General features: G+C 37.7%; 1 protein-coding gene across 1 annotated transcript in view; it reads right to left on the reverse strand.

Annotated features, from left to right (window-relative positions):
* Nucleotides 1-26,861, reverse strand: part of spegb (striated muscle enriched protein kinase b) — a 101,274-nt gene continuing 74,413 nt past the window's right edge. The window contains exons 11-41 of the mRNA XM_053496561.1: nt 26,646-26,804; nt 26,367-26,556; nt 25,144-25,373; nt 24,765-24,884; nt 23,789-23,893; nt 22,773-22,979; nt 22,571-22,694; nt 21,163-21,335; nt 20,906-21,018; nt 19,370-19,538; nt 18,060-18,159; nt 15,331-15,531; nt 14,502-14,559; nt 14,271-14,348; nt 13,608-13,780; nt 13,498-13,524; nt 13,117-13,269; nt 12,961-13,003; nt 12,106-12,174; nt 9,392-12,017; nt 8,999-9,148; nt 8,628-8,744; nt 7,350-7,517; nt 6,225-6,347; nt 5,614-5,778; nt 4,329-5,262; nt 3,977-4,216; nt 3,340-3,563; nt 2,943-3,018; nt 2,559-2,708; nt 1-2,445 (exon numbers count right to left, since the gene is read on the reverse strand). Coding sequence (XP_053352536.1) covers nt 2,205-2,445; nt 2,559-2,708; nt 2,943-3,018; nt 3,340-3,563; nt 3,977-4,216; nt 4,329-5,262; nt 5,614-5,778; nt 6,225-6,347; nt 7,350-7,517; nt 8,628-8,744; nt 8,999-9,148; nt 9,392-12,017; nt 12,106-12,174; nt 12,961-13,003; nt 13,117-13,269; nt 13,498-13,524; nt 13,608-13,780; nt 14,271-14,348; nt 14,502-14,559; nt 15,331-15,531; nt 18,060-18,159; nt 19,370-19,538; nt 20,906-21,018; nt 21,163-21,335; nt 22,571-22,694; nt 22,773-22,979; nt 23,789-23,893; nt 24,765-24,884; nt 25,144-25,373; nt 26,367-26,556; nt 26,646-26,804 — 7,706 coding nt within the window. The 3' untranslated portion in view covers nt 1-2,204. The remainder of the gene's footprint in view (nt 2,446-2,558; nt 2,709-2,942; nt 3,019-3,339; nt 3,564-3,976; nt 4,217-4,328; nt 5,263-5,613; nt 5,779-6,224; nt 6,348-7,349; nt 7,518-8,627; nt 8,745-8,998; nt 9,149-9,391; nt 12,018-12,105; nt 12,175-12,960; nt 13,004-13,116; nt 13,270-13,497; nt 13,525-13,607; nt 13,781-14,270; nt 14,349-14,501; nt 14,560-15,330; nt 15,532-18,059; nt 18,160-19,369; nt 19,539-20,905; nt 21,019-21,162; nt 21,336-22,570; nt 22,695-22,772; nt 22,980-23,788; nt 23,894-24,764; nt 24,885-25,143; nt 25,374-26,366; nt 26,557-26,645; nt 26,805-26,861) is intronic.

Here is a 26,861-nt window from a genome sequence, read left to right on the forward strand (position 1 = left end):
TTGCTGCCACAGGTAGTGAATTTTTATTCTACTTATTCTATGAAAGAAATTGATCACATGCTTACACTCCACCAGTGTACAGATTAAAAAGAAAGTGCATTAAAAAAAAAGTTAATACACAAAACTAGCTAAAAAATCTGTGATGTTCAACACATTCTAGACTTTGAATCCAATGCATCTTTCAATACATTAAAAAATAAATAAATAAATACGTAACTTCCAAATCCTGGGAATTTTTTTTGCAAACAGTTCTAACATTACTTGTCCTTCTTAAAAAGTAAAGGAAAAAAAAAAAACACTTATCTGACGTCACAGTCTGCTTAGGACCCAAATCAAGGCTGTATTAGTTGTAAAACATCATCAAGTGGCACTACAGTAAGAAAGGACTGAGTGCCCACTGGTACTTAAATGAAAACTCCAGTGATTTTCAAAAAAAAAAAAAAAAAAACACTAACACACACACAGTTCTTTTACAATGTTTTAAAATCATTTTGGAAGTCTGAAAATTTTCAAAAATGACTTCATAGATTTCCACAAGGCATATAAAGTGAAAGAGAGCGAGAGAGGGAAACTTCAACATAGAACTAATGCAAGGAGATGTCGTCTATATGTTATACATAAATCCATCTATTATATCCATCTAAACTTCCTGAGACCTTGAGTTGTGTAAATTTCATCTTCCTTTTCACTATTTCTCTTTAATAGCACCCGATAACTAAACACATAATTAATGTCTTCAAACAAGAAGACAACTGGCAAAAGAATTCTACCTGACAGTCCTCACATGTGGGTTGTACAAGGATATGCAGACAATGTGGTTAAGAAAAAATGTCATGTCCTAGTATAGAAACAATTAATGTATCAAAAAAAGAGCTGACTCTGGAGACTCATTCCAAAAATGCTAACATTAACATATAATAAATCATTTTTTTTTGCAGATGCACCTGATTTGTATCATAACTTTATGTTAAGCTCTGATTGGTCAGAAGGTAAATTGATTAATGTTCTAATGTCTATTAGAACAGGTTTGACAATAGTTGTCAAAAAGAAGTGTATTGTTCTTATAAAATATCATTTCTATCCTTATAACTTTGAAACTTTTTGGTCAATTGCTGTACAAACATAAATGGTGTAGATCCATCTGCAAAAAGAAAAGATTTATATCAGGTCAAATTAACATTATTTGGAATGAGTCTCCAGTGTCAGCACTCAGAATTCAAGTTGTTACACTCTGTTACTTAGAAATGTGACATTTTTTCTCATTACATTTGTCTCTTTTTGTACAGCCACTATACTAGCTATCACATGTATTGCATAAACCTACATTTTTAAATATTAATCATAAATATCTTATTCACAATATTATATGGTCGTACAAAATATATTGATGACTATATTCATTTATACCCTGTGGAAGCCTATGGTAGGTATTTTTGTGCCACTTCTTACATAAAATTCTTTCTCAAGATAAACAGCCAAATTGTTTTTAAAACACTGTACAATATACAGAAATGTCTTTGTCTTTCTTTCTGTCTTTAGGAAAAACTTTGGAATTGTCCTTTGTGTCTACTTTACATTAATAATGATAAATACAGTATAACAACTACCTGTAATAAAATTGACAATCTCATAAAAACTAGCAGAAAACTCTGAAATACCAGATTGTTTTTTTTTTATTTATTTCCACAATTGTCAAGGCCCCAGAATTATTATATGGAAACACCACAAAACTTTACATTTACAATATGTTTAGCAAATGATGTTGTACACGTTCATGTTATCTTATCTTACTCAAACACTAAAAAAAGGAACATAGGTCAGAGCAAGGTAGCACATGGGTATGGCACGGTTGTTTGTGGGTGGAGCTAGGTGCAGGACAATGAACACAACAGTGCTGAGCATGCTGGCCATAGCGGAAAGAGCTTAATGCATTAGAATCTATTGTGTGTGCTAGTATTAATCTGTACGGTATGTGCTTGAGTTTCTTATCCCAGATTAGACAGTGGGTGACAGTGTTTGATTCGTTTTCTGAAAAGTGTTACTGTGGCTGGGCCTTATGTGTTCACACAAATGCACACACATTCATGTGATCTAGCCAGGGCTCAACATGGTCTCAGTCCATCACGGGCCCGTGCCTCTCTGTCCTTTCGTTCTGAGATCCTCTTCCCTTGGGTAACATTGCTTCATAGAAAAACAAGGCGAGCTCACTGAGTGACAGGAGTGGTGGGTGTGGTGGGCGTGGTGGGTGTGGTGGGAGTTTGGGCAGAATAGGAGCGCAGGAGTACTTTGTGCTTGGTAGCCATCTGAGCCCTGATCTGCTGCTGCTGGCTAACAAACTCCTTGAGACGCGTGGTGGTGAAGGTGAGTGTCTGCCGCCGGAGCCGCATCAAATAGGCATCCTGCAACCAAGAGTTGCTGAAGCAGTCTTTGATGGAGGGACGTGCCCTGGAATATAACAACACACACATGCACACAAATGCAAATCAGTCGTTACAATTTCTTTTAAGGTGAAAGACACATAGGTAATCTTTGGAGAAAAGAAACGATTTTGTACACACCAAGGGTAGCTGCACAGAATCTTCTTAAGGAACAGAGAGGCACTTTGGGATACATTTTGGTATAGCTTGCTGAGGTCAAACTTGGCCGCCTGGATTCTGGCCTCTGTCTCTGATGGCGTGTTCTCCGTGAATGGCAAACGTCCACTAAGCCTGAACATTATGAGATCCATAACACCAAAAAGAAATCCATGTTATTTTGTTCTGCATTTTAAAGAAAAACTAATGTTTACCCATATCAAGCCATCTTGCTCAAAATTTTGTACAAAACACAATTTGTACATTGAAATACAGTACCGACATTAACTAACACAATGACAACAACAATATATTATTTTCTACAATATAAATAAAAAGCGTTGCTGCCTTGCAGCGGTCATTACTCACATGATGTATGTCAGTACACCAACACTCCAGATGTCAGCTGGAGGACCCACAACGTCTCCTTTCAACATCTCGGGAGCTTTGAACAACCAGCAGGGAATCAAAAGACACACAAATTACAGAGCACAAAGATGTGCTCAATTACTTCCAAAAAAAGAGCAAAAGAAACCGTGCTGAAATGGTTAAGGGCACAAGGTTAGTGTGATCCATTGCAAGCGCATAAATAGAAAGAAGACACTCCTAGATTGTGTTACATTGTTGGATGTGAAGATTCATATCTTAGAAAAATAGACACATAATTAAACAGACATGCTTCCTGGGAAAAAAAAAGAATAACTTTGAGTGGTTTGTGGTTGAATTCCTTTCTACGGTAGAAGTGACCGCGCTATTCTTTACTTACACATGTAATCCAGCGTTCCTATAGGAGGGCTGAACTGCTTCAGAAAGAGTGGGTTGAAAGTTTGAGCACTGCCGAAGTCAATAATCTTGACCATATTTGTGTAGGTGACTATAACGTTGTCAGGCTTGATGTCTAGATGCAGGATTCTCCTGTTATGCAGGTAGTCCAGACCATGCAGGATTTGTACAACATAGGACACCACGTCGTCTTCAGAATAACGGAACCTGAAAAGGTTGTGCATTCGGTATTAAAAGCTGGAGCCTTGTGTATATACAGTAAGTGTGTATGTACTTTCTTCTCTCTGGAATATATGATTATTGATAACTGTTTCATCACAGTTTATTGCTTTAATGCAACTGCATGTCTATGTCTAAATAGTAGCTCCTGACTAAAATACATCTTAACATTACAAGAAGACAGGATTCAACAAGAGCTAATGGCAAGAAGAAAAACAAAGGCTTAATTTTATGAACTACCTGTAAATCGAGGACAAAATTATATCTTTTATGATCAAGAACACCACTGAATCAAATGAAGACACAACAGGCACTTGTTTTGTGTAATATATAGGCATCATGAAGGCAAATATAATAAATAAAAAAGGCAGTGTAATTCTGAAAGATAGATGGTTTCTGACCTATCAATTAGGCTATGGAGGAGCTCTTTGCCTGTGCAACACTCAGAGATGAGCACGAGGTAGCGTGGTGTTACATAGGCCTCATGGAGGGTCATAATCTTGTCATGATGCAAGGCCTTGAGGATTTCATACTCCTGCAGAACATTATTTTTGCTTTCAGGCTCATATGGAACAATTTTTGCCATAAAGAGGTTGCCTGTGGCATTTTCTCTGCACTCTCGGATAACACCAAAGCGGCCTCTAAAGAAAAAGAAATTAAGAAACAATTTTTAATTTGTCCCTTTATTCCTGAAAAAAAAAAAAATCAACAAAAACCTTAAAATGTAATTTGTATTTATATAGTATACATTACCTGGCCTTCTCCTCCATGAAGGTATAGGGTTTCTGGGGCACACCCTGCCGTAAGGCAGACTCTCCTGGTTTGTTTAGTGGAGTTTTCCGCCCTGTGGGAGTAACACGTCCTGATGGAGTGACCCTCCCACTAGGAGTGACCCTGCCTGGAGCACCACTTCCCTCAGCGACAGGAGTGAGGCTAGTAACCAACACCATAGGTGGAGACAGGGCCGGAGAGGGAGTATTGGCGGTAACTGGAGTCACAGGTGCTGTTGTGGTTGCAGGGACGTACATGGGTACTGAGGAAATGGGTTTACCAACGCTGGGTGGAGGAGAAACTAATGGGGGTGGGGATACTGGAGGAGTCTGTGCCATAGGTGGAACCACATTGATAGGAGTCCGTGGTTTAGGGAGAACAATGGGAGCTGAGGGTTTGGATGGCATAGGGATGACGGGAGCAGATGGAGAAGTAGTAGGTTTGGACACTGTGATATTGAGGGTCGTCTTGGCTTTGGCCAGGGTGGATGTGCTGGGAGCAGATGTGCTGGGAGCAGATTTGCTGGGGGTGGGAGGCTGGACCTGAGGTACCTTAGGTTCATTAGAATGGGGGGAGGCTGACACAGATGTTGTAGCAGGAGTGGGGGTTGTCTGAGCAGGTTTGGCAGAAGATGGGTCAGGTCTTGAAGAAGGTGGGGCAGGTCTGGGAGAAGGTGGAGCAGGTCTGGAAGAAGGTGGAGCAGGTCTAGCAGAGGGTGGAGCAGGTCTGGCAGAAGGTGGAGCAGGTTTGAGAGAAGGTGGAGCAGGAGGCTCAGCTGGAGTTTTAGAAGCAGTTTGGGCAGATTTACTACCAGTCAACTTTATAGGAGGTACAGTCATGGTGGAGGTTACCACAGCAGGACCTGATGTTGATGGAAGAGTCTTGACGATGACTGTTCCAGTAGATTTTTGAGGTGCTATCAGGGGAAAACACAACAACGAATGAAAACAACGATATTGGAGAATTGAATAGTGGAGTTTCCTCATTTGGGTTAGGTTAGAGCAAAGATTCTAAAAAAAATGTTAGCATCGATAAACTGTTTGAAAACAGCTTTTAACTCTAAAAAAAAGCAAGCACTTACTATTTTATTAACTTTTTTATGCTCAATATAAAACAATATATATCATGTTTGATCCTTATCATTTAGTGCTTCAATTCTGGAAGACTGTTTTAAAGTCATCATTTTCAATACAAATTTTTAACTAAATAAATGAACAAAAATATACATTAACAAATAAAAAACATAGTAAAGCTGAATGAAGTTTACCTGCTGCATCTAAGGTGACTTTTTCAGACAGATTACTGTAAGGTCCCTGGCCAGCTTTATTAACACAAGCCACTCTGAACCTGTAGGTGGCGCCAAATGGAAGGTCTGTGACATTGTAGTAGCAGTCAGCCACACCAGTGGCTACAATCAGCCAGTTACTTTCACCTAGGGAAAATAATAGGCTGATCAAATATTATAACCTTTTTTTTAATGCAAACCATAACCTAAAATAGAAATTAATAATATTAAAGCCAAAATAGATATAATAGGTAAGGTATTTGATGGTCTTGAAAAAGTTGAAAGCAGTTTTACTCTTTAAAAAAAATTGAGTTTATAGAGATAATCCCTAAACCTGAGGAAAAAGGAAGGAATCCGCTGCAATACCCATTCTGTACTGAAGGGGGCAGTAAAGATCTACTTGCAATTTTACAGAGATTACCTGTTAGCTCAAAAATGTACATTACTCCAAAAAATACATACTCCTCATTGAATTTCCTGTAGATGTGTAAAAGATTCAGGTATATTTTGAGATGATGTATTAAGGTACATGATGATTGACCAATAATATTACATCAATTGCTCAATAAACAATCCATGCAAGTGTTGCTTACCTTCTGTCCTCCGCTCCAGGCAATAAGTACAAGGGGCCATGGTGTCTGATGGACGCCACACCACCAATGCTGTGTTGTGATACTTTTGAGGAACTTCAGGTGTACCGGGCTGGTTTGGTAGTCCTAAAGAAGCATTAACAATGTAATTAATACTGAATTTTTTCAATGATTTTAAAGTTGTAAAAATGCATTTCCTTCATGTTTAATGTAAGACTAATCATTATTGTACTCTTATATAACATACTTTTAAAGGGTTACCAGTATCTAATGTTCCTACATTAACAGAAATGTGTCGAGTAGGAACAAAACACTGTTAATACAATATTCCTACTTGTAAATGACTTTGGCCAGTTAATTGGTTTTAAGGCAAACTTTGCATAGAAAATCATATGGCCCTTTGACCTGTGAGCAAATTGCTTTGTGCATTGATAAGAACCATATTATCCTCTTTATCTAATTAAAAATTGGAATTAGAGGCATGGGGGTCTATTATGACACAGGCAGTAAGACAGCTGCTGTGACTGTACTGAGTCCAAATACCAACCCCAAGCTGTGTGTGTAAACATACGTACACACTCCTTCCACATTCTCTACATATATGGGTATGTACAGGTCCATTGTGCAAAGTGCCCAGGCCTGGGACAGATTGTTTAAAAATGGAGCCAAAGGAAACACACCCACACTCGCACACACATACACACAATCTATGACATATAATCCACTGTAATAGATACCCAAACCATAACTTATTCTAATGTAATATTTAATAACTGCTTTAAGAACTATACAGTAAATTGAGTTAACCTGTTTTTTACGCTTTTTTGTGTGTGAATTTACGCTTTTTTGTGTGTGAATTTATGCAACAAACTTGCATGATAAAAAGTAATAATCAGAGAGGGTGTTATTAAAATATGAGAAAATGTCGGTGGAAGCATTTTACTAAATAGGAAAAATATGAACTTATCTGATGAGTTGCAAGTGATACATACAGTAGACCCATAGCAAAATACTCAACACTCCAAAGCCCCCATTAAACCTGACCTCAGGCTAGCTTCCTTGGTTGTTCCACCATGTACTGTATATATTGTATGCACATGCAGTATGTTTGTCTTTGCATGTACTCACGGGCGAGAGAGAGTTTACAGGAACTAGTAACAGAGGCTAATGAATTTGTGGCCACACATTCATAAAGGCCTGCGTCTTTCTTAGTGGTCTTCATAATCATCAGCAGCTGTCTTCCATCGGGGCAGGAGATCACATTCATTCTTGGGTCAATCTCCAGTTGCTTTTTATCTGACCAGGCACAAAAGAATCCACAAACTCACAGTAAATTTATGTAATGTTTTTTTCTTCATTCCTCTTCAAAATCACATTGACTTTACTCATTTCAAAATACATCCTAAATTACCCCATTGTTATATTATTGGATTTTATGGCTAATGGAGTAAAATATGACTTCAGCCTTAGACAGTGGTCTATAAATATCTCAAATGCTTGTGACAGTGTCATCCCAAAATCTATTTATAGGCCCCATGATTTAGCCTAGCAACATAATAAAGCAACAACTCTTAAAGAGCTGGATTCAGTGTTACAGATTTGGCTGGTAAAAATAAAAAAGTGTAATAATTTAGTTCAAGTGCCACAGTGTGTTACTGTAATCCTGAGGAGCTATTTGGTATACCAGGATGGTTTGGCAGACCTAAATAAGCATTAACAATATAGTAACAATTGAAAGTGACTTAATGTAATGTTTTGAAACTAGCAAATGTTTTTCTTTTTTTTTTTTTTGTCGCCACTATAAGCATCTTTAAATCTTTATCTTAAAGAGCAGTAAAGCTATTGAATCTGATAAGTAATTCAGTATAGAGAAAATTATATCTGAATTTTCCCTGTTTAGTTTCATTGCAGACACAATTCCCAGACTATCTAAACAGATCACATAAACATCAATTAAAATAGATAATGCATAATGTAATGAAATGACATAATGGATATAAAGTAAATAAATGAAAATGTTGTACAAAATGTAAGAAAAAAAATTCTAGGTTATAATATTATACTGTATAGTTATGATCATATAATGTATAGTTGTAATGATAATACTGTGTAACGGTTCATACCTGTATACTATTTTTTCATGAAGCTGATGATAATATGACAGCCAGTATATGACATGATATACTGTATGTCAAGTTACAGTCTCTATATAATACCAGCAATTTCAGAGCAAACAATTTTAAACCAGAAAAATGTAATTTCCTCAGTTTGTGAATACTTTGTAAAATTAGACTAAAACTGTGATGATTACTCCTTATTAGTTCAATAAACATTTTGTTCCGGAGAGATTTTTATGAGCAAATTCATCATCAAATGCTAATATGCAACATTTGTTTGCCTTCCTACCTTTCATCCATGTGATACGTGGGTGAGGACTACCAGCAGGCAAGCAGCTGAGAGTAACTGGATCTCCTTCGAGCAAAACATGGTCCCTCAGTTTGATATGGAATACTGGAGGGAAGTCTATGGGAAGTTGTAAATGGTGCATAAATAATCAGTATTCCCTTGATAATTTAAAAAGATTTTTGCATACATATTTCATAACGATTAGAGTAAAATAATAACTATGATCCGAACCTTTAAAAAATAAGAATAAAAAAGTGATCAACAAATCTGGACAAGGCATTAAAGATGAGCTTTCTGGTACTTATGCAATATTAAGAGGAAATATTGCACGACTATATTTGAGTGATCATCCAATGAACAAAAAGACAAACCTGAGGCTGTCCGGGAATACTGGCGAGAGCGGAGCGAGCCGTTCTCTCTGGCTATAGCAGTGGGTATGTCTGGCTGGGATATGGTCTTATCTCTTCTTCCTCTGGTTAGGCCCCATCGATCCCATCGTGACCTCCTCTCAGTCTCTGCACCTTGTAGGAAATTAACATAACTCTTGCACTCAATCTCACATTAGCATCCATACACCGCTTGTATAATACCGAGCTTTTCTTGGAAGTAATCATGGCATGTCACTTTCTTTAAAATTAATCTTTATTGATTTATGATGTATGATTATTAAGCAAAAAGACATGTCATAATGTCAATCAAAGCTAGTTCACAATCAACTTAACAATAAATCTTACAGTATGTCTTGAATAAATTGTGTAACATACTTTTGGCAGCTGACTCTGACTGTATGCTGGACATGGAATCCAAAGACTCAGAGGAGGCCCCATTACCAGACTGGGAAGCTAGCTGATTCTGTGGGATACCCATCCTCTTCAGACTGCCTCCCTCTGAGGTAGAACGGCGCAATATAGACAACAAAGGAGTCTTTTTGGTTTCTGTCTTCTCTTTTTCATCTTTCCTTTCCTCAGAATGACTCCTGATCTTCATGGATATGCCAGCCACTGTGTTGCTGATCTTTCTGCGCATGGCTAGCACAGGAGACTCACTTGGCTTTTTGGACTCTGGCTCTGGAGGTTCCTCTGGTCCTCCATCCAGTCTCATCATCTCCACTTCCTTTTTGTCCTGTGACCCTCTCCTACCCAAAGCCCATGATAAACGACGCCTTGGGGCATTGGTATCTTCTTCTTTTGGCTTTTCCTCATTCCTCTCAGTTGAAGGAGACCTCTTTAGGCGCATGGACAGTCTTCTCATAAAACCTGGATCTTTTTCTGCTTCACGCAGATCCTGAACAGATTTGGATTTCTCTTCCAGTTTTCTGTGTACAAATTCTAATGGCGCACCAGCTGGTCCTGGACGATACATCTCTTCAGTAACCTCAGGAGCAACTGTGGTAGGTTTTTCTTCTGTCTTTTGCCATGAAAGAAGTTTCAACCCACGAGTGAGGGATGACTCGCGTTTCTTGAACCGAGATTCAAAGACCTCTTCAGAGGTAAGATCCTGAATTTGACCTCCAGGAGAGGACTCCCTCTTTGAGGAAGCAAGTGTGGGAGTCTTGGGTGGACTTGGTTCCTTTGTTGGTTGTTCTACTGATGCAACTCGGGAGAAAACTGCAGGATGTTCAGTGGTTTGCTGAGTGTCTGACTTGGATGATGGTGTTGTTGACACAACAATTGGCTCTGCAACATGCTTGGACATGGTTGTAGGAACAGGTCCTGTTGGAGAAGTTGGTGTTGTAGATGTAGGGATGATTGTGGGTTGGCTGGGTGGTTGAAGTGATGGGACTATGATGGCCTGCATAATACTTGCATATGCAGAAGTCCTGCCATCTGGAAGTACAGTTAGTACTGGGGGACTGGGTGTCACATATTGTGATACAACACTCTGAGGGGCCACAGCTGGAGAATCCTCAATTGTACTAGTGGGTGTTATGATCTCTGAGGGTGTAATTGGTGTTATTTCTTCCTTAATTTCTTCAACTTCCATCTTAGTAACAGAAGGTTCCCCTTCTTTTACAGATTCTATTAGTTCCTTTTCCTCTCCTTCCTCTTCTTCTTCAATCTTCTCTACTAAAACTCTTGGCACCATAACAGGTGTTGACCTACTTTGCGGCACTTTCTTAAGTTCTAGAACAGATTCCTCTAACATCCTGAAATCATTCTTTTGATCTGCACGATCACTGCATGTCTGATCATCACCTTTGACTACAGTAGCAATGTTTGTTTGCTTAATAGGAATTTCGTCATGCTTAACTTCCCTGACAGGTGATGGTTCCTTGTCTTCTTCCATTAGATTTGTCTCATGTTTTCTTGGTTCAGGAGTGACTGCTTTTGGAGTAATGGGGCGTGAATCTGGCTTTGCTGGCTCCGCAAGAACAGACATGGACACAGCTTCCTGCAGACGCCGTTCTTCAACCTGGGCTAAAGGAATCTCTAGGGGTGCACCGATCCTCCGATGTAAGGGCATAGGCTCAGCATCACCCTGGCTGAAGGAAGAACTCTTTCTGAGCACTTTGGTCTTTGGAATGTCATCTCGAGGAGAGTCACTGGATGCTGCTCGAACTAACGGAGGGTTACCTAGATGAGGCCCTCGTAAAAAGCATTTTTCATTGCCCATGCCCAATGTCTCCAGCAGGGGGCCACGAAGGCCACTCATCTTGTTGTCCACAGAGCCTCCTCTGAGAAGCCTTTGTCTCATCAACTCCAGTTTCAGAGCATAATCCTCTTGACTCAGCTTTGCCGCTCCTGGGCTTGGGCTTCTTCGTGGCAGTTCCATAGAAACAGACTTTTTAAGGATTCTTCTACCTTCTGTGGGACTCTCCTCAGTACCCTCTTCTGGCTTGATATGGAGTTGTAGTGCACTATCTGCAGAGCTTCCTCTACGCAGTTCACCTCTGCGACGAACTCCCTCAGAAGTGTCAGATTCCATGCTAGACCCTCGTCTAAGGGGTCTTTTGGGTTGCTCTGCCCTCTCAGACAATTCCCCTTGTTCTTCGCCAGAGGAACCTTTTTCATCATCAAGTGTTGCCCTCTTCCTTGCTCTACCTCGCACATCAGTATCACCAGCTTCATCTAATTGCTCACACTCCATGGGCTCTGGCTTTTGAGCAACTGGTCCAGACCTATCAAGATTGCTATTCGTCTTGGTTATTATCTCATCATCCCCAACAATCTCATTCAGTGACATTCTGGAGCCGGAGAACTCCATATTCAGTGGCATGGGTATAAATGGCAGCTCATCTATGTCTTCATCAGAGTCTGATGAAGAGGATGGTGGTGGTGAACCTTCCTTTAAATGCCGTGGAACAGCTATGGAAATATGGCTTGAAGAGTCATCCAGCAATGCAGGTATTGACCTCATGACCATTTTGGACTTGTAGCTAATAAGAGACTTCTGTAAATGGTTTAATATGTGTTACTATAAATATGTATCAATAAAATATAGACAGATGTAAATAAAGAATGTGTTTTTTTTTTCTAACCTGCCATTTTCTTCTCAACAAGAATTTTTTGAGGGAGTCTGTGCTTATGCTTTTTCCTTTATTCAGTATCTGAAAAAAAAGAATAAATACTCGTTAAAATGTTTGCTAACTTAAAATGAATTTACCATGTACTAATAAAATAATAATAATAATTAATGATAATAAAGATTTAAATATACAGAGTTTACAGAAAAATATTGTGACAACCCTCATTTCTTTATATAAAATGAAATGTAATTATGTAGAATAAATAAAAGAAATGGGAATATGTGAGGGGCTGTAAAGTGCCTAAAAATAAAATTTTTAAATTAGCATTTTATGTAACAACCTCTGCAAGAACTTCATTTTTCCTCTTGTCCGTCATCATCTGCACCTGTTTCTCACTGGCTCATGCCTTAAGTGGGATTTTTTTTTATGCTTGGATGATTCACAGGTCACTGTGTGGCTTAAGAAACTAAAATATTCCTCTGAAATTGGTCAGGTACAGGGACTGGATTGAAGCTGAGGGATAAAGCCTTGCCAAAAACAAGCCCTGAAAAAGCTCTTCAAGGAGCCTTGAGAACTATTCCTCAATACTGCATTAAAATACAACAATGTCTATGACTCAAGACTTTTGCCCCAAATACTGTATTTAAATTGAGATTTATGGTATAGAGTAGTATACTTTAGTAATATTTTTATAGAATATATAGTATTTCCTCTATGTGTTTTGTGCTTTCATGTTTGACATATCTAAAACAAAATAAAATAAATTCTGGGGAACTTAAAATATTGAAAGTGCAAGCTATAAGTTGAGGCAATATTCAATATTCACTCTTTTAAAATTTTTCTTGCTGGTATTCATCTCCCTCCTACCTTGAACCAAGGATGACGAAGACATTCACAAGCATCTGGCCTCCTGTGGAGAAAAAAAGGAACATGATGACATTAAAATGCTAAATGTTCAGTGAGTAATTTGGAGACAGTTTACCAATGACGTGTTCACATAGATTGAACAGCGCTTTCACTTACAGTCTGTTAGCCACAAGTAACTTGATGACAAATCCTTTTGCTTCATGGCAGAGATCAGCAAACATGCTCTCCTCGAAAGCCACGTTGTAATTCCTGATGTTAAGGACGGAGGTTCGGTCATTTTCTCCAGCAAATGGGGACACGCCAGTTAGACTATAATAAAGAGGAAACTTTATTAAAATATTACATACCAACAAGATACATTACAATTATTCTTAAAAATAAATCACATTCTTGTTTCACAAAATTCAACGTATATCCTAATTTATATGTAGAATACTATACAGTATCTTCAGAATTTTTCTTTTTGTAAAGCTGCTTTGCGACAATTTCTATTGTTAAAAGCAGTATACACATTAAGTTGAATAGAATTGAACCTACCACAGATAGGTTAAGACACCAACCGGCCTGAGGGAAAAAAAATTGTTAGAATATTCATGGCGTTCATGTCTGTACACTTTATTTTAAGATGTAGGCTCCAGATGTTTTACCAGATGTCAGTTGCCTTGGAGACTGGTGTCTGGTTAACAATCTCTGGGGCAATGAATTCTGGAGTACCATATTTGCAATATTGTGCTTCACCAGGTGTAAACTTTACTGCATTTCCAAAATCACAAATGCGGATCTGATCACTGGAAGGGTCAGCCATGAGGATGTTGTCAGGCTATGAGTCAAAATACAAGAGGCCAGGGTTAAAAAGAAGAAGAAGAAGAAGTAGTAGAATAAATGTGTTGCATGTTTAATTCTAACTTGCAAAAACAAAATCATTTAACACATAAGGAAATATGAGATTATATAGGCCTATTTAATAATAATATAAATCTAACTATAAAAATAAGTGTAACAGGTTAACCCATGGTAGGAAATGAATTGCACAAATAAAACAGGAAAAAAAATCAGGAACCAAGAATGTATCTCTGTGGTAGTGTGGTACAAAATAATTTATATCCCAGCTGTAATAAAATTGTGTCTATAAATACGCTATGCTGTAAAAAAAAGTTATATACCTGCCATAACAACCGAAGAAAAGCTTAGACAGATGTAATACATGGTTTATGAAATCAAAAGATAGCTAAACACTAAACCAACAACGTTTGGAGCCATCAGCAATGGTGTGAAGGATTGTTAAATAGTATATAAAACAACAGACTCACCTTAATGTCCAAATGCAGAATGTCATTTTGATGAAGATAGTTTAGTCCATCCAACACTTGTCTTATGCTGGAGCGAATCTGTGTGAAAAAAAAAAAAATCACCAAATACACACATGGTGCACTTTATGTATCATTTAACAGAAGTTAAAAAAGACCACGTGCAGTCAGCCTGTGTGTCACAATTCGTCATTTATTTGGGAGTACTCAGTGGGACAGAAAGGTGTCACTCACCTCTGCCTCCATCACTGTTGATTTTTTTGTTACCCTATCCAGAAGCTCCTCATGACATCTTCAGGTAACGGTTAAGGTTAGTGTTCATGTGTTTGTGTTTGCTAGCCAAGCAACAAATAGCTAACCAGATTTACTGTACATTGCACACAGCCGCTGCAGTCTGGTGCCAGGCCAGATTCATTAAGACAAGTTGTAACCCATAAAAAGCTTCGTTGTAAAATATTTAGCTTTTTTTCCCCCCCATCTCATATATTTTAGGCTTATATCTCACCTTGCTACAATGTCTTATAATCAGTTCTTACAACATTATATAACATTTCAATGTCTTTAAAATCAATCAGATTAACAAAGTAAAGTTATAATTTATCAATTACATTACATGCTAAAGTGTTTTATTACAATGAATCCAAACAAATCTTTTATTGATTAATGAATGAGGCATTGCAAAATGTTTGTATACTACTACAGTAAGTAAAGTCTTACAGCCAGAATTACTACCTAAGCTCATGTTACATAAAAGTAATTTATGTAACATCTTCCTGGCATCCTTATATACAGTATATACATAATTTCCAGGCATAAGGATGGATTTTTAGGATATATGATTGCTTTTCTGTCTCTATCTTTTACAATAACCGTATAATAAAAATTATAGACCCTTCATCTCTTTGTAAGTGGGTAAACAAATAATTATTTTCCCCACTGTATGATGAAGCATGATCCTTTAAAACAGAATACATTCACAGTTCTTACAGGTTTGTAGCAGAGATTTGAAACAAGTATGCACACTAGAAAAAATTCTCTCTGTACAAAATAACCCAAAGGATACAACTCAGTAACGATGATGACAGCATTCTTCTTCTCAAAGGCATCATGGAAGTAGATGATCCTTTCGTGATCAAGGTGAGACAAGATGTTCATCTCCCTTAGGGCTGAAGCTTTTCTCTTGGCTCGAGCTGAGATGAACTTGGCTGCATACTCCCTTTTTCCTGCCTTGTGTGTCACACGCTTCACATACGAGAAGGCTCCTCTGAAAAAAAGGCACGATTTCAATGAAATAAAATAAAGTCAAGTTTAAGAGTTTTGAGAAAAACTTTGTAGGATATTCGCTGGCCTATGAAATGGTGGGAAGCGAAACCAGAATCTCAGCAGCAGGTGGAATGTTGCCTGTGGCTTTCACTTACTAGAGGTAGAAAGTGTGTTGTGAGTTTCGAGCAGGTGAAAGGAAATGTCAGGGATGATAAAGAGGTGCTGTGGAAGGACTGAAGTAAAAATCATTCAATTTTAACCTGCAAATGGTCTGTGATGTCTTAGAGCGGAGAAGGTCCCTTTGGGGAAATGCACAGCAGAAGAGAAAATTCATCCAGGCAAAGGAAGGGAAAAGATGATGACTTTTTTTAAACTAACAATCTATAAAGTGACCATCTTAATGTTGCCAGACAGCAGGATGAATATGTAAATTGCTTCTGTCACAGACGTAGGCTGGTATTGACTTTTGCAAATCAGTGCTCACCACTTCGCCAAGCTTGAACTTCACATAACTTGTGCTCTACACTCGTTTCATTGTGTCCATTTAATATGAACATTTCAATGAAATACACTGCAGCTGACATCAGCACTTATTCTCAGTTTATTTCCCATCATATTAAAATAATTTAGTTTAAGCTTTGGAGTTGGAGGTAGCAGAGCTGAAGATGTTGAGGTTTTCTTTGGGAGTGACAAGGATGGATAGGATCAAGAATGAGTTCATCAAAGGGACAACCCATGTTAGATGTTTTGGAGATAAAGTCAGAAAGGCCAGATTGAGGTGGTTTGGACATGTTCAGAGAAAAGATGGTGAATATATCGGTAGAAGGATGCTGGGGTTGGAACTGCCAGTCAGGAGGTCTAGAGGAAGACCAAAGAGGAGATTTATGGATGCAGTGAGAGAGGACATGAAGTTAGTTGGTGTGAGAGAAGAGGATGCAGAGGATAGGGTTAGATGGAGGCAGATGATTCGCTGTGGCGACCCCTGAAAGGGAACAGCCAAAAGACAAAGAAGAATAGTGGATAGAGTCTGACAAAAAATTACTAAAGAGAGATCTAGATTAGGTCAGGATGGGATTTTTCGGGAATAATTTCCGAAGCTTCTAACAGTTTACAAACCTAAATATGATACTGCAAAAGGAAGCATGGGTGTATTCTTAACCCATATCCTGCATGTAGCTGACTGTGAAATGATGTTTATGTGTATACACAGTATGTATATACAGTATACAATATACACATACCCTGACTCAAGCCCACTAACAAGAAGCTGGGATATGCGAAGAAAAAAGAATTTCACTGTGCAAAAATGTGTTGAACAACGTCTGGACTAATGTCCCCTGCTAGCACAACATGCTACATTAACCTTGTGGTTATTGTAAAAATAAAGATGCTAGTTAGGCTTAAATATCTATTTTTGTCAAAGCTACAAATGTAATGTGCCTTATGACCATACAGTATGTCTGTGTTGTTTTACTTAGTCTGTATCAATGCTAGCTAGTATACGCTAAGTTTGCTATTGTGTCAGGTTCCTTTTCAAAAGACTGGACAGGGAAGCACACTGGAGTTTTCACATGCCCAGTGGCCTAGCTAAAGGTTTATGATTGTAGTTTATAAGAAAGATTTCATAGAAAAGTAAGACAGGTATTCCGGTTTCCTCTCACAGTACAAAGACATCCAAATTAGGCTAATTGGTGTTCCCAAATTGCCCATAGCCTGTGTGTGTGTGCATGTGTGCCCTGCGATGGATTAGGGTTAGGGTTAGGGTTAGCCCGCCTTGTGCCTTGTGCAAGTCCCCTGGGATAGGCTCCAGGACCCCCGTTACATGGTATAGACGATGAGTGAGTGAGTGATTGAGTCTGCTTTAATGTTTTATGGTGTAGCAGCAATAGCAGGTGTCTTGTATCTTGTGTTTGTACAGTATATATGCGAGTGTGTATACATGTTTCTGAATGCACTTCCCGAAGCCAGTCAAAGGAATTATCATTATAAACACAAAGGCTTTGACGAAGGACAGAGTGCTGAGCAGAAATATGACCAACTGCTATTATCTCATTTTGGCACTCACTTCTTTAAAAACAAATGTTATGCTTGTTTAAGACCTGTTTTCTGACCTACTTTGCTACCAAATCAGAAGACCACATATTCTAAAGTAATAAAATTGAACATCTCTTCTTTTATGCATTTCTGTTCAGAGGTTGCTAAAAGATAAGAAACATTTCTACACTTCAGTACGGTTTTGTCAATATCAAACATCCTAATCCTCGGAAAGAAAAGTCATGCCAAAGATCAGCATAAATTTCCTTTCTTCACTTTCTTCACACGGAAATTAAATAAGACCACGCACCCAAACATTCTCAGCCTTTTGATGCCAAAGCTTTCTTGAATGTTAAATCACGCCTGATGATTCAGAAGGATTTAGAATGTCAGTAAGAGCTGACGGAGTTGATTCTCCCTGGCTGAGGTCTGGCGTCTATAATCATTATGGAGAAATGGTGCGTGTCCAAGCGTAGCTGCAGGTGGATGACTCACCTCCCGATCTCTTTGTGCACGTCATAGTAATCAGTCAGACGTCTCATCCTCCTCAGGATAGACTCCTCATCCTCCATTGGATCATCCTTTTCCTGTTTAGCTACAAACATATGCAGACATAAATCTAGGTACGCATTTAAAAAAATTGACATGTACAATATATACACAGAGAAAAATAAATAGCAAATATATATATTTTTATTTTTTATATTATCAATCTGGGTTTAGATTTTAAACTAATTTAAGACTTAATTAAACATGATCAGGAAGATTAATTAGATGTAATAATTCATGATTGTAATCTGATACAGAAAAGCTTCCATAGAAATAGACATAACCACTACATCAATACATTAAACTCTATATAAAATAGCTTTAATCTATTGGCAAAATATTAAATCTAAAAACAGATTGTTAAAAAGATTTAGTACGAAGATACAAAAAGGGATTTCCAACTTTCGACTGGTAGTGTTTTGACTCGTATTTGTAAATGTAATGTTATTTTTTTTTTAAAGGCATTCCAATTATGGAATGATATTATCAATCGCAGAGGTGTAAAGTACCGAATTACATTTACTCACGTTACTGTAATTGAGTAGTCTTTTGAGTACTTCGACTAGTAGTTTTTAAAATCTGTAATTTTACTTTAACTTAAGTATGTTGTTTAAAGTATTCCACTTCGCTGCATTTTAAATCTTACTTGTTACTGAGTAAAAACAGGGAAGGAAAATATTGCACACTGGAAATCCACTGCACTGATTGATTGATGGGCGGGAAGAACAAACAGGCTAAACGATGAGACGGACAAAACAGGTGCCAGTGATGCAGACCCAGCTGAAAGCGAAATGCCATCAAATTGAATGAAATGAAGCAAACCCCTGGCCATATTTAAGCAGCTTACCAGCTTTATTATGCAAAGGTAAAATAAATCTTCAATTAAAAGCATCTAGTTTGAGATTTATATTCCCTTGTCTTTTTGAACTATAGAATACCCCATCCCACCCCTGCTGTTTAAAAAAAAAAAAAACTGTTACTCTGAGTAATTTTTAATGAGCTACTTTTATTTAAGTAGATAAATTATAAAGTATAATGCTAACTTTACTAGTACTTTAGAAAATATATATATTATTTTATTATTACTCCTTGTTATGACCTCTGATCTATCGTCATATGGATCAGCTATGTGTTTTCAGGTGTGCACTATTCAGTTTGTTTGAAAAGAGACAACCTCTCAACCATGGGCAAAGATGTAACAGTACCACTTTAGACTCTAGCACTGAAATCAGAAAAGTGAATTTTAAAATTCATACTGGCATGGACAGTGAGCTCAGCCTTGCAGAAAACAGATCCAGCGATGTTCTTGGCAGTGCAAGTGTAAACCCCAGAATCTTCTGGCTGGGTATTGACCACAACCAGAGAGCACTCATTATCATCATACACAAAGGTATAATGGCTACTCTCTGATAGAAGGGTGTCATTCTGAAAAACAACAGTAACACATAAACAGTGAGTCAAACACCTAGTCAGGGAATGCTTCAACTTTCAAACACTAATCTGTCCTTCTGTGCATCATAATGTGCTCCATTAGCTTCACCATATTGCGTCTGTAGGCTGTAAACAAAATGGTTAGATTCTTCTTTATTTTTAATTCCCCATTGAAATTCCCCAGATTTTCCATGTTCCACTTATGCAGAGTTCGGGTGTTAAATACAATGAGTCATATTGTAGCCCTGAGCCACAAGCTGAAACATCCAGTGATATATTTAATAGCATAAATTAGCATGCTTAAGAGACCGTGGGGATTCTCCATGGGAAGTGAAGTGGGTGGAAGGGAGATCAGTCAGTATAAGAAAGAGGCAAGAAAGTAGAGAGGTTTAGTAAGATCACCGAAAGACAAAAGATACGAGACTTTAGAGCTCGAGGAGAAATGGAAAAAAAATCTTAGCCCACACTATATAGAAATATATAGTGTGTTTACTGCACTATATCTAAATATATAGTGTGGGTAAATATATAAGCAGGAAGGTTCAAATTTAAATTGTAATTTTATTCGTCATGTACTTAACCATACACATTTTGATACAGTATGCAGTGAAATTTGTATACGACTGTCTTTGACCAAAATAAATGGAAATATAGAACGGAATATAAAGATTTTAATATAATTAAAGAATGCAGAACAGAATACAATTAAACTAAATATTTTATATTACCAATAAAAAATACAAATGTTTAAAAAAAATAGTTTGGAATATGTACTGTAACATTTCCACATTGACAAAAGTAACAAAATAAAATAAAATAAAAATAATATATAAACAATATATAAATTACACATGATTTACAGAATGTGCAAAGTGTAATTGTAAACTGAGAGGGATAAAAATATACAAGGATAAAAATATGGTGTGTAGACATGACAGCAGCAGTATGTTTGAAACATGAGGCATAAAATGAAATGATATGTGTGTGTCAGCAGCAGCGTTATTGTCCAGTTTCCAAAGTGCAAGTTAGGCCTCATTTTCTGTGTAAATAAGCAACATGAAATGTGGAACATACTGTATATATGTGCAGTGTGCAAATGTGCAATGTATCTAGGAATGTGCTCCATCAAGACCCTGATGTGTAAGGAATGTAAGGTGTGTGTGTTAATGAGGTGAATAAAAATTTTAATTAGAATTTTTAAATATGAGCAAACACGTTTTATAGAGCATGGTTCGAATAGTTGAAATGTTTTTCAAGTGCTTTGAATATAATATCATAATTACATTCTCATAAAATCAGCAAGCCAGCCTCTCAAAATGGAAATTTTCTGGGAAATAAGGAATTATCATAGGGAACCCTACCTTGTACCAGAGGATGTCTGGAATAGGCTTCCCTTCAACGACCACAGCAAAGCGAGGTGTCTCCCCAACATTTACATCCAAATCCTCCATAATAGACTCAAAAGTTGGGGCCACTGGGAAAAGAGAGACACGTAGAAGCAAGATTTAGGACAGGAAAAAGGTCACTGTCAAAGGTTGAAGAACAGAACACAGTTACAGCATAATTAAATGTCAAAACATGCCCATTATGAGTAGATACTGTGTACTGTTCTGCCTACCTGCCATCTCTAGGGTGAGGAGGCAGGAATCTGTCCCATGTGGATTGCTAGCAGTGAAGCAAAGTGTTCCCACATCACTGCTCTTTACCTTACAGAGCTTTAGTGTGTGTTGGTCATCATCAGGCATGCTCATTTCAAACAGCCCGGCTCTGTTTGACAAGGTCGCTCCTCTCCTGATAAAAAAAAAAAAAAATGGAAGCAGTTTTACCATAGCTCTTTTTTTACAGCAGTGTACAGGACATTCTCATGTATTGCACAATGATTTTACTTTTGAGAAACAAAAAAAAAAAAATCATACTTCAGGTAAAAAAATATATACATAATTTGTGAATGATATTTACACGGGGATGTTCAAGTCAAACCTGGATTTGTGATTAAACTTGTGTGTAAAGAAGGTGTAAAAACTAACAACCACAGTATGATGATGATGATGATGATGATGATGATGATAATAAGACACTTAGCCACTGTAAAACTTTTAAATGATGCATTCTTGGAAATCAATGGATAACTTTTCACCAATTTACGGAAGAGACACATCTGTACACACGATCATTCACAAACACTCCTTCTCATTTACAGGAACTTGGCTGGTAGTTATTGCCACATCCCCATACTGTCCTGACCTCCAAGCAATTTCCACATGTTTAGACCATTAAGGGGGTTCCTGGGAGGTCAGCAGCTTAAATAGAAAAGCAGACAGTCTTATCATGGCTCCAGCATATTAAGATAACTTTCTACCTTGATGGGGTTCAAGCACTAGTCAACCGCTGGGATAAGTGCATTAGTGTGGCAGGAGATTATATAGAGAAATAAATGTCCCGGTTTGACTTGAACACCTCTTGTACAGGTATATAAGAGAACAATATTAAAGAGTAGATGCCGAGGAGAAATGTTTAATGTAAATGTATTTGGTGCTCTAACTAAAGCAAGACAATATATTCACCAAATGATAGCACTTAAATCACATGTCCAAATATTATATTTTTTCTTCTAAGTGCAAAACGATATAAAATTTGAGGCTTGATTTGTGTGCAAAAAAAAAAAAGAGGTGACAGTTGGGGTTGTGAGAACAATAGCGTTTATAAAGTAATACATGATGCATTTATCAAAGATGACACCATGACCATGTAAAACCAAAAGGCAGATAGAAAGTGGAATGGTTTAAAATGGTATGCTTGAAAGGATTAAAGCCAACACAACCTATATTCCAACTTGTTAAAATTTTGGAGAAAAAAAAATTGAATGAGTAATAGAAATGATCCTGCAGAGTTCCTCTTAGTCAAGCTTTTCACTAAAACTAATTTATCTTTCATTTGGATTAGAACTGAAATTACTTATTAGGAAGATCTTCAGAAGTAGTTTTTTAGACCCAAAGTATATTTGTATAATTGAACAGATAACTCACATCTTCCAGGTGACAGCCGCATTGACATGGTTAAGCGTGACTGTAATGCTGACTGACTGATTCTCCACCACATATACTATGTCTGACTTATCAATAATAACTGGGGCCTCCTTGAGGTATGGACCTGCAGGGAAAGATAATACAATTATAACTATAATGAAACAACTAAAGCTAATTAATATGTTTGTGTATGTGTGCTTACCTCTGTCTATGAGCTGTACTGGGTCTGTAGCCGGAGATGGTTTGCTGAAGGCTTTGCTAGTGATTGATAGAATCCTAAAGGCATAGCGGATACCCTTGGAAAGTGAGGTGACAGTGTAGGAGGTCTGCTTCAGGCTAGAAGCTATAATAGTCCATTGGATAGAGCCCAAGGCCTGCTGCTGAACAGCGTACATCAAAGTGCTGGGATCTGGAACAATGAAATTAATAAAAACAACATGTTCAGGCTTTTCATGGTCAGACCATTCTGTCCTGTATATCAGGGATACTCAACTAGAAGACCATGTTCTAGATGTGAATGTGAGATTTTTTAAGTAGTTTAAATCACATATAACATTAAATTAGATAGATTAGTTTTGCAAATGTTTATGGATTTTCTTTTGAATTTTATTTACCATCACATGTCTGCTCATTAAACTGATAATATGGCTTAAAAAAATAGCATGCATTTCTTTTTTCTCTATGTCAATGTACCGTCTTGTTTATTCTGTCCCAAGTAAACAATGAATTTATTTCATTTAACTGAAGTTTTACAAATTTTTCTTGTGTATAAAAGGACAATATCAAAGAAGTAGATGCTGCGAAGATACATTATGTTTTATGTACTGTAAATGTATCTTAAAATGTAAATGTATTTAGTGTCCAATTAAGTATTATTAAGGTCACTGTAATTCTCTAACTATCCTCTCACTGTATGCTCCTGTACTACATCACATAACATATCTCGCCCAGGCGGCAAAGTGATTCTAGAAATTAAAAATAGAAGAATTTTGAATCCGTGCAAGAAAAAACACAGTAGTAAACATTGGGGCAACATAGAGCCTAGAAAGATTGACAGCTAATCTTTTAAAGGAATATGAATATTGAAGACGGTGAATTGCTCTACCCAAAATCATCCAAAGATGGAGCTGTGTGTGTTGCCTATATTCATGAAGGAGTGACAGCAAAACAAATTAGTAGTGTACATCCATGTGAGTGTAGATGATTTAGAGTGAGTACCAATTGATGGGTCCAGCCGTTTGGGTTTCTTCCAGCTAAGAGTGACAGTCTTGCCAGTAATGGACTCAATTACTGGTGCTCCATCTGGAGGATCGGGAAGAACGTCTACAAAAGAGATGGGGAAGATAAATCCTGGATAGGTAACACACAAACCCAAACCTGTGTTTTATCCCTCAAATGAACTGACAAGTCTTACTGTATCTTTTAGAGAGAGCATGCAGAGAGGATTGGGTGTGGATTTTGGGGTTTTGTCTCATCAAAAAATGTGACTTTTGGATTGACTTTTGAAAGTCCACTTTCTATTTCAGAGGTGTTCATCAAAAGAAAGAATAAAAAAAAAAATCCAGGCTAAAGTTGAACTTACAGTATGTGTAACTTGATGAGATAGATTGAGGGATCATTTAAAGGCTTAAGGAAATAAAATCATAAAAAAAGAATAATAATTACAATAGTAGAGGTCATGGCTAGGGTTAATAACAATAATAAAACACAAATCGCTGAAGCACAAATTACTGAAAAACATCAATGCAGTGAAAAGGACCAAGGCCATCCCCTGGCTTCCAATCTCCCAGATCCCAATCCAATCGGGCACTCATAGGATGCATCGGATAAATACGTCTTCCAGTCTTCCATTGAGTCCCCATCCTGGGACCCACAGCACCCAAAGGATCCGCTGCCAATGTCCTAGTGTCCCCCAGAGGCCCTGCAGAGCCATGCCTCCCCAATTAGTAAAAGGGGGACCTAAAATCTATGTTGTTTTAATGTTAATGGTTTTGATGTTCAGGGTAATGCCTTCCTATGAAAGTAGGTAAGGGTTAACACCTTCTCTCTAAATCCTTTTTTTCTTCTTCTGCTGATCAATATTCTCTGCCATACTCCAACCCAACCAGACTCCTACTAAATTAGATATACAAACTGAGTGAATATGAGGCATACCAGGCATATACTATTGAATAAGTTATGGAATTTTTCTTACCTGTTACATACAGATGGGCATAGCATGTGGCCTTGCCCACCTTGTTGGAAATAACGCTCTTGTAGACACCGCCGTGGGCATGACAGACAGAGCGAATGACAAGACTGTGGATATCTCTGACTGCAGATGAGGAGAAAACAGAATTAGAAGTGCTTAACAGAGATTAAGAGTGATTACAAGTGATAAAGTTGAAGCAGTTTTAAAGGGAGGAAAAAGCCAAAGAAGGGTAAAAGAAGAACATTTAGGCCATTCTGTATATTTCACATTCTGTATATATCTCAGCTCCTGACACTCTCATTTTAACTGAGACTGCAGTCTCAGTGTTTGACTGACGCTCTAACCTCCATACTGAATAGTGAGAAATGTTACAATGGCTCACACTGCGTCATCTTCCTGTCCTCTGTGCTTTCAATCTTCTTGCCATTGTGGAACCAAGAAATGGTGGGGTAGGGCAGGCCGGCTACTTTGCACTTCAGCACGGCCTCTTTACCCTCGACAACATCCAGGTCGTACAGTGGCTTCACAAAGTCGGGCATCGTAAAACGCTCCACCTCGCTCTCAGGGACCTCTGGTTCCTCAGGAATGGATGGCATCTTCTCTAACTTTGCCCTAATAATGGCAGAGTTAAAGATAGAGTCAAGAAGAACATAAGAGAAAACACATGATAAATAAATTGTAAATATAAAAAAAATAAATAATATATATATATATATATATATATATATATATATATATATATATATATATATATATATATATATATAATATACAGTGTATGTGTGGTGTTTGGCCTACATCACAAATACAAGCAATGAAAATCAAACATTAATTTGCATAAAGTGTAGCAGACTGTAAAAGAGAATACTCTTAGTTAATGAATGCTTGACAGAGATATAAACCAAGTGTTAATGCTATAAAGGGTTGTGATTAAGTGGAGCTCTTTCAGCTTTGATGTATGTGAATTGCAAGAGTTGCTGAACACCAGTACTGTAATTTGATGGAATTGCTTATAACACTCTTGTCATGAAATCAATTTAAACTATTTAATTATTCTTTTTCTAATAACAGCACGTTTAAAATGGATTTATTCCTGATATACGCCAAAATTTGCCAGCACCAGTTTCTACTGTAGCTAAGCATGTGATATTGAGAAAGTCATGTGAAAAAACTTAGTGTTTTAGCACTTTTAGCAGGTTTCTATCAATTGAAGTTAACAAGACAAAGAAGACTGAGACACTGAGAAATACTTCTGCTCTAAACCCTCCCTCATGATAAATCGTAATCACTCACAGTCACAGGACGGCTGATATAGTGATGAAGCTAAGGCTGAAAACAAGAAAACAAGAACTGAATAGTGAAAGAGTGCCCCCAAAGTCCCGTGTGCAGTAAATCTTCCAGTACTTCAGCTCAACCACTGCAGTAAAGGTTCATCTCAGTCTCCTTAAATATCAATTTGCACAAACTCAGGTTCTCTTGTAGAATATACATTTTTTTAAACTTGATTTTGATAAACTATTTACTATATTATTTACTAAAATATCCCACCCCCTTATTCCCAATTAAAGTACTGTATATACATATAATGAAGTTAAACAAGTTTACATCTGCGATGACATGGCGGGCCGGGGTTCCTGTACATAGAGCTCTGCTGAACACTCGGCTTCTCCATGTGTGTTCTTGGCCACCACGGTGTAGAACCCCTCGTCGTCACTGCTCACATGGGAGATAACCAATGAGTGTCGGCCACCTTCCTTTAGGATGCGAATGTCTTCGCTTTCTACCAATGGATTGTCTAGGAGAAGAAAACGCACACAGATAGCTATGGTTTAGTCAGATGCTTGACTGATGGATAACAATTTCTTGTGGAAAAAAGTCTCATACCGAAGTGAGTCCAGGTGATCCTAGGTGGTGGCGTTCCGCTGACCTTGCAATCAAATCGTGCATTTCGACCCTCAATCACCTCCAAAACATCCAGCTTTCGGGTAAACAGTGGCTCAACGGAGGCCATGACCTTCAGCTGAGCGCATGAGGTGAGTTCCTCTGCAAAAGACAAGCAATGGCAATCAGTATGATAATGAGAGCAATTCTATAATCAAA

Source organism: Clarias gariepinus, chromosome 5 (assembly GCF_024256425.1).
Source record: "Clarias gariepinus isolate MV-2021 ecotype Netherlands chromosome 5, CGAR_prim_01v2, whole genome shotgun sequence".
In the NCBI taxonomy this organism is placed as follows: Eukaryota; Metazoa; Chordata; class Actinopteri; order Siluriformes; family Clariidae; genus Clarias; species Clarias gariepinus.